We start from the raw sequence: 13,357 nt of genomic DNA on the forward strand, positions 1-13,357 counted from the left end.
TCTCTGTATGGATATATCTCATCAATAAAAATGCTTTTTAGGTATCAAGAATAGTTAAACAAAAGTAGTTTCTGAATTTTATTTTCCAACAAATAAGTATAAAATTCATGGCCATGACATATCTGTTATAAAGCTCTAAATTAAGTTTATCTATACAAATTATCCTTTTAACACCTGAATATTAATTTCTGAAGCATGTGTGTTACTTATCAGATCCCTGATTTGTTAGATGATACTTCTCAGAATTTTCCTTACCAAAATCCCAAGAATGAAATTGGTGTATATAAACCTCTGTTAATGGATAATGTGGAAGGTGATAGGTGGATGGAAGAAATAATGATGATAATAATAATGAATAACTATGGAACTGATAACTGCCAATGTTACCAACATGTAAAGAAGGTGATGACTATCATATTTGTTGCTTAACAATTGTAGAGGATTTAAAAGTGAAAGTCACGAATAAATTGTCATGTAACAAAACTTCAATACAACTACTTTCATTGTTCAATACAATAGCTCTGACAACAGGCAAAGTTGAGTATCTATCAACCCATGACAACAATAACATCACTTTTTCTTCAGATTCAGATAGTGAGTAAAAACTGATTTAGCCATTTTTTGAGATAAGCTGTGAAGTTAACCAAGTAAGATAGCATAGCGAATAATTTAATGCCATTATACTCTTGTCTTTTTCAGTCTAACGTATGGTAAATCTAAATCATCCCTTTTCCATGTATCATATGAGTGTACATTTCTAAGAGATGTCAGATAGAGATTTTCTTTAATATTGAATATGCAGTGAAATATGGAAATGATGGGAATTATAATTTAAAGTTTTTGAAACATAGGCCTGCAAGACTCTCTACTGACCTTCCTTTTTAAAAAAATCTTATTGACTTCCATCAAGATATGAAGAAAAGTAATTATCAATCCAACATATCCTGAGGATGCCACATTACTTCTTCAGGAGAAAATGTTAAATTTATTGAAAATAGTTGAAGGTATCTACCTCGTGTGGGTTGATTTACTGGCACATGAAAGAACTGAGGGACAAAATTCAGACACCTCGACGTCTTCTAAAACTGTCAAAAAGTAGTTAGTGGGACATAAAAACAAATTATTATTATTATTATTATTATTATTATTATTATTATTATTATTTCATTAGATGTGTTAATACGATCACTGAATAATCTAATCGGTTCATCAAGCTATATATAATCCATTTTGATAAGCAGATGGGCATGGACAAAATGGTGGAACTGTTACATTTCAAAGCCAGTCCCATGGTGTAGGGGTAGCATGGCTGCCTCTTACCCAGATGCCCCAGGTTTGTTTCCTGGCCAGGTCGGGGATTCTTACCTGCATCTGAGGGCTGGTTCGAGGTCCACTCAGCCCTCATGATTACAATTGAGGAGCTATCTGACAGCGAGATGGTGGCTCCAGTCTAGAAAGCCAAGAATAACGGCCGAGAAGATCCATCGTGCTGACCACACGACACCTCTTAATCTGCAGGCCTTCAGGCTGAGCAATGGTTTCTTGGTAAGCCATGGCCCTTCAGGGCTCTTGTGCCATGTTTTTTTTGTCTTTTTTTCATTTCAAAAACCCATTCTTGTGGACAGCAGTATGACTTAGGAATGAAATAATTACAATCCAATCTATAATTAGAATCACAATGTTCTCTTCAAGAGAATGTAGTTAGAGAATGAAACAAATGGCATAAACCTTCAATTTTCTACCAGTACTATTAAGTAAATAATCAAGAACTTTAGAGTATAAAAATTATAGCTAAGAACTTGATTCAGGTGTCAGTGTCTTTCTCAGGAGAATATAACTTCGAGAAAAAAACTGCAAAGTACCAACCTTCATTTCTGTATGTTTTATGTATCCAGTCAGAACCGTGAACAGTAAAAATTACAGCTAGGAATTTAATCAACGTCAATAAGGCAAGGGAAATGACTACTAAAAAGTACATACAGTATGTGTCCTAGGCCCAAATTCATATGAATCTTCTGACTAGATGCTAGGTATGAATCCTGACATTTCTTCACACTCCTCCGACAGCTAGGTATCTGCTCTAATGTGCATATAAATACACCATAACTCTGTATGATTTAAAATGTGATATTTAACCAGTGTCTGAATGTTTTAAATTAAACCAAAGTTGTAATTTTTTTCTTTTCTTTTGTAATAGCATAGCCTGAATAAACAAAAGATTTTGGAAGGTACATAGGAAGGACACTGGTTAACATTACATGTAACCAAGTTCTCTTAACGGTGGTTTCATATTAGTGTTTCCTTAACTTGTCACTTAGGACAATCATAGTGTTGCAATTTACAATGTATGATTCAAAAGATAGAAAATAACTTTATTCTGTTTTTAAAACATTCTTAATACAGTTAATTTAGTAAATACTGAAACTCTGTAAAAGTTAATGCTACATCCATTATGAGCCCATTAGTAACATTTTTAGTAAAGTGAAAACAGGTTTTAAATATCTTGAATGGTTTGAGTTATTTGTTGTGAATTCTGTAGGTGATTGAGCGTGCAGTAGAAGGGATTCTAAATGGAATTTTTAAATAATATTAAACTTGTCCAGATTTAGACTTTCATTTGCTTTTTGCTTTAAGACATTATTAACTTCAATCCATGGCATTAATTTTTTGAATATAGGAAACTACAAAGAAACCTAATGCAGTAAAGAAGAGTGGGCCTGCACCAAAGAAATCGTACATAAAGACACCAAAAGGGTCAAAATTCAAGCTTCCATCTACAAGTGTTAATTCCTCAAAAGCTCAGGCAACAAGTGCAACAGTTACACCTAAGAGGCAACAAGTATTGAACTCTACCACCAGGGTTCCTACTCCACGTCCAGTTTTGAAGAAAGGTACAAGGACAATCGTAAAGTCTAGTCCTGTACCAATTGCCACGAGTACACCAGATACAAAAAGAAATATTTAACATAAATGCAGTATTTATTCCTAATATTTTCATTTTAAATACTCTATATTTCTTCAACTGGTATCATATATATCTGTATTATAACTGGAATTATGGAATCAGTCAGACCTCAGATATTGGCTGTTAAATTAATTTTTGTTTTGTTTACTGAATGTAATTACTTTCAAAATATTTTTCCAATTGTGTTGCAGCAAAAGTTAAAAAGAAAATATTACAAACCTAGAAAAGATACTAAAAGTTTTAGAAAAGTAGACCACCAAAACTCAAAAAATGCTTTCTATGATCATTTCCCTGCTATACCTTTTAAAGAACCTAGAATTAATAAGATTACTGGAACACTCTAAACATAAATTTACATTTTAATGTCAAAGATGGAGTCACCATATTCCTTTTTACCATGGTACTATTTTATTACTTTTTTCAAGTAAACAATTATAAGTTCAGTAGGACCACAAAAAAGAGGGGGGTAGCTGTAGGAAAGCTTGATGGCTCTCTTGCAGATGTGACATAAAGTGATATCTTACCAATTTTCAACTGGAGTAGAGGTTAAAATTTCAGTTAATCATCCTGGATATTCTGATAAATGTAAATATTTGTGTATGTGTATTTTTGTGGTTTTATGATAGTTCATTTTTATGTATGTGAAATATTTTACTGCATAAATGAAATGGTACCGGTATGTGTTTAAAGTGGGTGGGGACAACCCAGTAGCCACTTAATACATGTTCATGTTGTCTTGAAGTTCTGAGTGTTGTTGAAATGTGCACCTCAACCACAAATATCCATTTTAAAAGGTCCAAAAGGCCACTGATGAGCAAAAGAAGATAAGAGCATCATGTTCTAGCTTTTTCATGTGTATAGTGTAGTCTTAAGAGTGACTTTTGTATATACTTAAAAGTACATTTTACAGTATATTTGTCAAGTTATAAGAATACTTTTAATAAATAAGGAAATGTGTTTCTTTCCCTAGTGTTCCTGCTGGGTCACTAATGACCCACATCAAAAATCAATTTCCCCACTAAGAAATTATGCAAGTCTTTTGTAATCGAAACACTTTCAACCTATTGGGTCGTGTTACGTGCATTTAATACGTGTAGAAAAGATGTTAAGTACAGAACAAAATTGGTCAACCGGACACCAGTGGATCAGGAGGTTGTAAGTTCGGGTCCCACTGGCACTAAATGTATGTAACACGACCTAATAGGTTGAAAGTTGGTTTAGATTACAATGCAGTCATGAAAATTGAATATTCATTAAATCTTTATTATATTGGATCACATTGTACAATAAAATAGCGAGACCAGATATTCGAAACAAAAAAAAATTGGTTTGAATATTTCATTTGACATAGATGTTAATTCCCCTAGCGAATCTGGAATATTTGTTCCGAATGTGTAAATTCATAATACCAATATAAATGGTCCATTATTGGACATTATAAATTTTCCAGCTAACTCATTCCTGGTTGCCAGCATTTTGCCCTCGTGTGCTAGGTTGGGCTCATCAGTTTGTGCCTAGCACCCCTACCAAGACGCTGGCTAGTGCATACCGTGGAGGCCACTGTGCAGGCTACTTGGAGCCACCGGCAGTACCAATGCACTATGAGAGACTTTGTCTCATTACCTAAAATTGATGCCTGCTTAGCTATTAGATTTCATTGCTTACAAAAAGGGACAAAAACGGGACACTTCAGGTACAATCTACATAAAAGCTGAATAACATAATTATATTGCATAATTATTTTGAACCCAAGTTAAATACAGGAGTAAAGTGTTCAGTTAGTTACTGTATCATATTCAGAATTATTATATTTATGTGAATTCATTACAGTATATCCTCAAAGCTTTTCATCTTTCAGTCTTCATCCATTCCCTTTTCAAGATTCTCTCTGGGTAGGGTATTGTACCAAAGCCCCCCACCTTACTCGATCTTTCCACCACTCCTCTTCTAGTACTTTATTGCTATCGACTCTGCTATTTGCAACACAGTCCACAACACAGCCCCTCAATCTCATTCTATGCCATCCCCTAAGCCTTTTTGCAGTCTCTCTACCCATGAATGTTCTCTTTGGTATTCTCTCTCCTCGCATTCTCATCATGTGTCCAAACCATTTTAGCTTTGCTATAGCAGTCTCTTCTTGAGGTTTACACACTCGCACGCTTCTCCTTATTTCCTCATTTCGTATTCTATCTTGTCTTGTCTTTCCTTGTGTGCTCCTCAAGAACCTCATTTCAGCTGCTTGTATCTTACTTTGGTTCCGCTTAGTCAACATCCAGACTGCTAAAGCATAGGTCAGTATAGGTGTATAATAGGAAGAATATAAAACCTTCTTGCGCTTCATTGGCACATCTTTGTTCCATACAATCTCTCTCGCACACTGGTAGAAACTTGCAGACTGCTGTATTCTTAAATCAATTTCTCCATCCAAATTTCCATCTTGCAACATCATGCTGCCCAGATAATTAAAAATTTTCACTACTTCAAGAAGTTTGTTTCCTATTTTTATCATTCCCCTGGATTTTCTGTCACCTCTCATCATGATCAAAGTCTTGTTTTTTGCAGTACTAATCTTCATTCCAAAATTTCTTATCTACTCACTCCATAAATCAACTTGTCTGTACTTCCTCTTCATTATCTTCCCAAACTACAATGTCATCAGCAAAGAGCATAGACTTCACTTGCTCGCCCATCATCTTCTCCTTGATATTATGTAGAATTCTATCCATAATGATAATGAAGAGTAAGGGAGACAATACACTACCCTGTCTCAACTCTGAACCATTCTGTTTGACCCACTTTGGTTCTAACACAGCCTTCACAATATTGATACAATGCTATTACCATCTGCATTGTTTCATTCCCAATCTATGCCTCTGTCGATGTTTTCCATGCCAAATTTATTGGGACACTGTCATATGCTGTTTTAGTATCTAGAAAAGTTACTACCATGTCCTTCCCATATTCCCAATACCTTTCCATCATTTGACGCAATATAAATATTGGGTCAAATGTGGACCTGCCTCTTCTGAATCCATAGTGGTGTTCTGCCAATTTTTCCTCTACTCTCTTATTTGTTTATCAAAACAAATTCAAGGATTTTAACTGTATGAGGTATCAATGTCACTCCTCTGTAATTTTCACATTGCTTTCTGTCTCCTTTCTTGGAAATTGGTATAATGACCCCTTTTGTCCACTTTTCTGGAACAGTCTTTTCTCTCAATATCACTCTGAAGAGTCTATACAATCACTGTAGACAAACTGCTCTTGTTGCTATTATCATTTCTATGGTGACCTCGTCAATTCCAGCTGCCTTGCCTAGTTTCATTCTTTTAGCTGCCAACTCAATCTCTACATGAACACCTCACTTTCCTTATCTTCTATCTGCACTAAATCTGTGTCTTCAATTTCTCCTTGTACCGGGGAATTTTGCAACTTGTAAAACTGTCCAAAGTATCTTCCCCACCTCTGCAATATATCCTGCTTCTGTGTCATCACTTCCTCCTGTTCATTTTTAATGAAGTTAGCACCTTCATCTGGGTTTTTCTTCTTTTTTACCCACTGGAATAAGATCTTTTTGCTTCCAGTTGTATCTTCTTGCAAAGATTCAGTGAATTTTTGCCAGCATTTCTTTTTCTCTTCTTGAACCACCTTGGAGCACTCCTTCTTGCAGTGCCTGTATTCTGTTGTTCTGTTTCTCAGCCATCTTTTCCGAACTTGTTTCTTTTATTTATATCTTTCACCCTGTCATTCTATCAAGGCGTTTCTTGATCTTTCTTTCTTTCTTCCTTCCTTCCTTCCTTCCTTCCTTCCTTCCTTCCTTCCTTCCTGATAATCTTCTACAGGTCTTTTCTGCAGACTGCACCATCACTGTCTTAAAGTACGCCCATTCTTCTTTGACCCAATGTCTTCCTTAGGTATACTTGTTTTTATGTGTGTCTGGAACTCATTTATTTCCTTCTCCTGCAGTTTCCACACCCTTAGCTTTCTCTGCCTAATCTCGGCCATCTTTTGTATCTTTCCCATCTTTAACTTAGCTATCGCAACTCTGTGATCTCCTTCAAAAGATTCACTTGGGAGGGCTGTTACATCTACCAACATTTTCCTGTTACCTTTCTTGACCAAAATGTAATCTATCAGAGTTTTGATTTTGTTATCCAAGCTATATCTTATCTTCTGAATGTTTTTCTTTCGAAACCATGTGTTACCAATGATAAGCTCATTTCTTCTACAAAAATCTACCAAAATATCTCTAGCCTTGTTTCTCTTCCTATATCCAAATGGTCCTATAATCTCATCTCCTTTCCTTTCCTGACGTACTTGGGCATTCCTGTCTCCCATGATCACAACTTGTTTGTCCTGTATTTGGCCTTCCAGATATTCAAAGTGTTCCTCTAGATCTGTATCTGCATTTCCTGTTTGTGGAGCATACCCTTGAATTATATCTGTAACACCACTTTCAAGTCTCAATCTGACCTTAATCAACCTGTCATTTATATTTTCCACCAATTCTAGGTATTACTTTAGGTCTTATCTAATTATGAGACCTACACCATTTTGGCTTATCTTCCTCCACTATAGTGTAAGGTGTATCCTTTCTTTAGTTTCCTCTCACCTTTTCCTTTCCATTTGGTCTCACCAATTCCCAGCAATGCTATATCATTGTCAACCATAAAATCTACAATAAATTCCACTTTCCCTGTTAGTGTCGCTACATTGATGGTCGCTGTCTGCACGTCAGTTGTGGGGAACGCCCTAGCATTTTCTGAGGCTTCAGTACACTTATCATATAGGTTTTTATTGCGATGGGTTTGCCATTCCCAAATGCATTTTAGAGCTACTGACAGCTGAAACTTGTAGGCTGCTCCTAACATGGAGAACAGGCGCCTTCTGTAGCCGTTCCTCTGGAGTACAGACGTTACAGTTCATACGGGGTTTCAGTGGCATTTCCTCAACTGAGGGCCCATTTCCCTTCTATAAGGACTCCTCCCCCCTTAGCCATTGGTCCTTATAGTGGGTCACGCTCCTTACCACCGGCCGACGCTCTGCGTGGAGATACTGGCTGTATGGTTTACTCCATTACCATAGCAGATTTAACTGGCCAGACATATAACATTAAAAAATCAGTATCCTGCCAACACTCAAATTGTAATACCTCCACAAGCGCCACCAAGGCATGCCCTGCAGAATTCAAGACATAACTTTCCAGGTCAGTCCCTGCATTGGCTAGCTCCAGGACAATAAACAGTTGTTCGTCTGCAAACACATCAGAGGCATCGTTCTCTGAACCGTTATCTTTGTCAAACTCAAACCACAGAGAAAGAAGCCTAGAAGGATACTTCCCCTGGACACACCAACAGCGGATCAACTCCGAGAAACCTGGCGCAGTTCACTCAGCTCCATGGCTATGGCAATCTCTGACAAAATCTCTTCATATGTCTTCTGCAGTTCACCATTCACTTCCAGCTCTCCTTCTATTGGGATAATCTTTAGAACAGAAGGGGCACTGTTGGAGCACTCCAATGAGAATACCTCTCCGTATACTCCTCCACCAATCTTCTTGCACTTCTCCAAACACCAGTCAGGGAAAGCCTTGCTGGAAGGCAGGGGTTCAATCTGTCCACAATGTTGTAGCACCACATCTCTCGCTGTGATCACAGATTCTACTTCATCCATTACTTCATCATTACCAATAGAAGATCTGGAATTGTCAGATGCCACAGTGCTGACATCTTTGAGAACAGAGAGTGTAAATAAAGACATCACAGAAACCTAGAGACTTCTCTTCAATAACGGATATCCATGACATGCATCAAGCTCGTGTCCAAGCAGGAAATAGAAACAGGATTAATGTCCTCTGATTCACTTTCATCTAAAATCTGCTCTAAACTTGTATTGCTTGAATTCTGCTCAGGCAAGACAGTGTGATAAGACCTTCTGTGACTGTAAACATCTTTGTTTAGAGTCTACAGCATCTTCAGCATGCATCTGCTCCAATTCACTTTCTTCTAAAACTTGCTCCAAACTTATATCATTGGCAGTCTGGTCCCGCAACAGTGTCTTATGACCCATAGAAACAACATGCCGAGACCGTCTGCTGATATGGTGAGTCGCTCAGCTTGAATCTATTGCCCCAACAGTTTAGATTTGTTTTGATTCACTTTCTTCCAAAACCACCCTGAGATTCATGTCCTCTGCAGTCTCCTCTGATGAAAGTGTTGCCCTCTGACCCAGAGATGTGGTGTGACGAGACTGTCAACAGTTACGCGTCTTATGCATAGGGTTTAGAGCAGCATCACCAGACTTTCGAAGTATACGATGAGCTGATAATGTTCGGTTTATCCATAAACTAACTGGTGATGGCAACTTCTCAATGAAGTCCGAAGAGTTTGAAACATTTCCTAGAGCAGAATCATTACCTTTACTAAATTTTGTTTTTGTTTGGAGAGTACTTTTCATCCTCAGCAGTATTACATTCTTCCTTATCCAGCACATCAACCTCACTGGAATAGAATACACCACTGCCCGTAGTTTCCTCTTCTCCACTGGAGTAACTAAATCTGACAGGCGTACGCACCACCTGCAGCTGCCGGGACTGTCTTCTGAGTGATTGAGAGTCTTCATCACTCTCTGAGGAATTGACAATCAGCTTGTCATCATGCGTGTCACAATTGTCTTCCGAGCTTACACCTTGTTCTTCATCCTCTCCAAATAAGAGTGTCTTCTGCACCTTGGAGGACACCTTTGACTGCATAAACCCTGTCTCCGTTAACCTTGGGAGTTCTTCAGATTTTCCTGTCCGTAAAACCCTACACTCTTTTCTTTCAATGTACTAAGTGGTTCATCCTCTTCAGAATCTTAGTCTTTCTTCTTATTCTTTGCAATTAATTTTCTTCTTTGTTTAAAGGTCTTCTTTGCAGTTTTCTTTCTTGCTTCCCATGGAGGATCAGCAAGTTCACCAGGTGAACTCGAGCCTGGAGACTGTAGCAGTGATGGTTTGTCCTGCCAGTCGCAAAATCCTCTATGTGGCTTGGCCTCATACTTAACAGGCTGCAAGCTTGGTCCCTTACGGAGCATGTCAAAACTAGAATAAAGTTCAAATTCACTTTCCTCAAATATAATGTTCATTCTATTAACTAAGCTATTTCCAAAGGGTTGCAAAGGCATAGATCTGCTCCAACTTTGCAGGTGTGTCTTGACAGAATTTTCTTTATTTCCTGCAGTGGCTTTTATCTGTTTGATATTATCAGAATACAAAGCAGCAAAGATAGTTGGTAGTTCCTCTCGCCGCCTTCTGTTTGAGAACAGCCTTAGAAAAGGGCTTCTTGCGGTTTTTACGACCTGCAACTGCAGGCTTGCAAGTCTTCTCCACCAAATGAGGCATTATCCTGTAACTGGTACAAACAGCACAGATCACACCGCTGCGTAGTTTCTTCCATAAATAAAATAATGCATAAAAGTTGGCCACAATAAAAATGATTCCAACACATAATTAACGTAAATAACCGCACGATAAAATTATTATGGCACTAATTCTAACAAAATCTTCCAAAGAGTACTCCAAACTACAAACCTTCCAAACTTATCATGGAATTTTTAAATTACAGTATTCTCTCATACAAGGTGCGTTCCATAAATAATGTGACCAAATTCATAAAAAATCATTTATTGAATATATTCGTACAAATAAGCAAAAATCTTCAAAACGGCACCCTCTTGCGTCAATACACTTCTGGAGGCGGTGTTTCCATGCCTGGAAGGCCTTTTCTGGAATGTCCTTTAGAGCAGATGTAACATGTGCCTGGATTCTTTCAATCATGGCCCAATGTTTTCCTTTCATGACTCCTTTTAACCGAGGAAACAAAAGTCAGCAGGAGCCAGGTCAGGACTGTAGGGAGGCTGGGGAACCAATGGGGTGTTGGTCCTGGCCAGGAAGTCATTGACAATGAAGGCGCAGTGAATCGGTGCGTTGTCGTGATGAACTTTCCACGTGTCCTTGATGTCGCTTCGGCACCGCGAGACCCTCCTTTTCAGTCACAATGTGGAAAACTGTTGTTTTTGCCATGTTTAGAGTTTGTGCTATCAATTGAAGGCTCAGCCGTCTGTCAGACTTCAAACAATCTCGCACACGCGTCACATTTTCGTCGACTCACGAGGTTGATGGCCGTCCACTGCGAGGTTCATCGGTGATCTCCTCTCAGCCCTCCATGAACGACTTGTGCCATCGGAAAACTTGTGATTTGGACAAGCAATTGGTCCCAAAGGCCTGCTGAAGTAATGGAAACGTTTCGGTGGTGGACTCCCCAAGTTTAACGCAAAATTTGATAGCGTACCATTGCTCTACAGAATGATCCATTGTGCCGTGTTACATGAACTCGAAACAGGCTTGACGGAAACGCACATCCTGACTCTCCGGCAGCTCGCTGCCGAATGAGACAAAGAGCGTTTGAAGCTAACACCCCACTCCACCTAGCCTAGCAAGTTAGAACACGCTGCAGTGTACAGTTGCGTCAGAAAAAAATTGGTCGCATTACTTAAGGAATGCACGTTGTAAGTCAATACACGAAATATCAAAGTGTGTCTTGATAACAATCACTGCTTTCACAGTTTTGATTTTTTTTTTTTCATCTGACCACAGAGAACTCATGAGAGAAAAATTCCTGGGATTGTTATAACATTCAACTGACAGTAAGTTTTGGTGGGTTTTATTTTCTTGGAACACCTTAAACATGTCACACCACTTTTTGTCCATTTCAGCATTTGTATCCTTCTGCAACATTGTTTACATGACTGAATTCATCAAATAACTAATCTTAATGATATTGAATATGTTGCAATAAACATCACTAATTGCTTTTAAGCTGCTTTGAACTTCAGCCCAAGCTGGTGGAGTTCAAACTTAATCCAATGAAGTACTTTTAGTGGTTGGAAATTGTGAATCCATTTACTTAATATTCAAGGAAAGTATCATAAAATAAATTTGTAGTGGTTAGATCTTTTACATTAAACATGCCCTCATCTTTCATTTCTGAAATAATCAATAACATTTTAAAGGTTTGAAAGGTCTCGGCTTTCCTGCTTGTAATTTTCTATCTGAGCAATTCAGTTCTTTTACCACTTCTGTAGGAGAGTCTACGAATTATAGAGCAACTAAACTGAAACTTTTCATCAAATCACACTGTGAACAACTATTTATTTTACATAAAAAGACAGAACAATAGAACAGGCCATCATGGCAAAAACAAAACCAAAGAAACAGAATAGTCTTTCCTGGTCCCTACCAATGTTGCCACATCTACATTACCACTCCCACTTTGTAATTTTAATACCTACCTAAAATTGCAACTTTCTTTTATGCATTATAAGTCTAGTCTTTTTAGAGACTAATTTTTCTTCCTGAGCTGGTTGTAACCACTCCTGGGGTGTTACTGGCACATCAGTCCACATCGAGAGGTTCCTTCTGCTGGAAGAATTTGGGATCATCACAGCTTGAGAAAATCTCTTTATTTAATTTATTTGGTTTTGCTTTTGCCATGATGGCATGTTCTATTCTGTTTTAATGTGTAAAATAAATATTTGTCTGCTGTTTGATTTTATGGAAAGTTTCTTTGCTCTGTAATTTGTAGAATCTCCTAAATCTGATGACAGGACATGAACCTGCAGTTTTGATATGACTAAGCATATCTCTTCTATTGTAAATAGGTGGCTCAATGGGAGGACTCCTACAAGGAGTCAGAGGAACAGTACAATGAAAGATTTCCTGATATTTCACAGGTGGAGTTATTACACTACAAGAACTTGCATTACTTTTGTCATGTCTACTCCCTCTTAGCTTCAGTATGTCACTATAGGTGAAGGCCTTCCCACTACTATCTTCTCCAATATTGTAAGGACACTTTGGATCACCAAAAGAGTTTGTATTAATAGTAACAGCTTTCTGCATTATTAAAAGCTTGTCATTAACCAACTGCTATTGCTTCATTGTACAAATTGGTTTCACCTCGAATGGAAGTTCAAATATAGCCTTTCCTAATGGTTTCATCTTCTGAGTTGCATCAGGAGTAGAAAGTAAAGTACAGTGGCGTGGCGTGGCGTGGCGTGGCGTGGTGTGCTTCTTAATACGGACTAGTGCACTAGTCTGTGTTAAGCAACACACCATTGAACTGGGCAACTGAAAACATTCATAACTCTGCAATATTTGTTGCCATTTCAATACCTTATTGGCAGCAAACCACATCTTTACAAAAGTTTCAAATTAGGAATTGTTTTCCCATTAGCTGATCTTCATTTCTTGGTCAACATCAGGAACCTTTTCAAATATTACTGGAAACAAGAGGATTTATTATCCTACTGCAAACATAATGAAGTTTATAAATTGTAACCTTCCATTTTACA

General features: G+C 37.8%; 1 protein-coding gene across 1 annotated transcript in view; it reads left to right on the top strand.

Moving 5' to 3' along the window:
- Window positions 1–4,265, top strand: part of LOC136876881 (uncharacterized) — a 93,315-nt gene extending 89,050 nt beyond the window's left edge. The window contains exon 5 of the mRNA XM_068228478.1: window positions 2,678–4,265. Coding sequence (XP_068084579.1) covers window positions 2,678–2,965 — 288 coding nt within the window. The 3' untranslated portion in view covers window positions 2,966–4,265. The remainder of the gene's footprint in view (window positions 1–2,677) is intronic.
- Window positions 4,266–13,357: the final 9,092 nt, after the last annotated feature.

The sequence above is a fragment of the Anabrus simplex genome, chromosome 7 (assembly GCF_040414725.1).
Source record: "Anabrus simplex isolate iqAnaSimp1 chromosome 7, ASM4041472v1, whole genome shotgun sequence".
Lineage (NCBI taxonomy): Eukaryota > Metazoa > Arthropoda > Insecta > Orthoptera > Tettigoniidae > Anabrus > Anabrus simplex.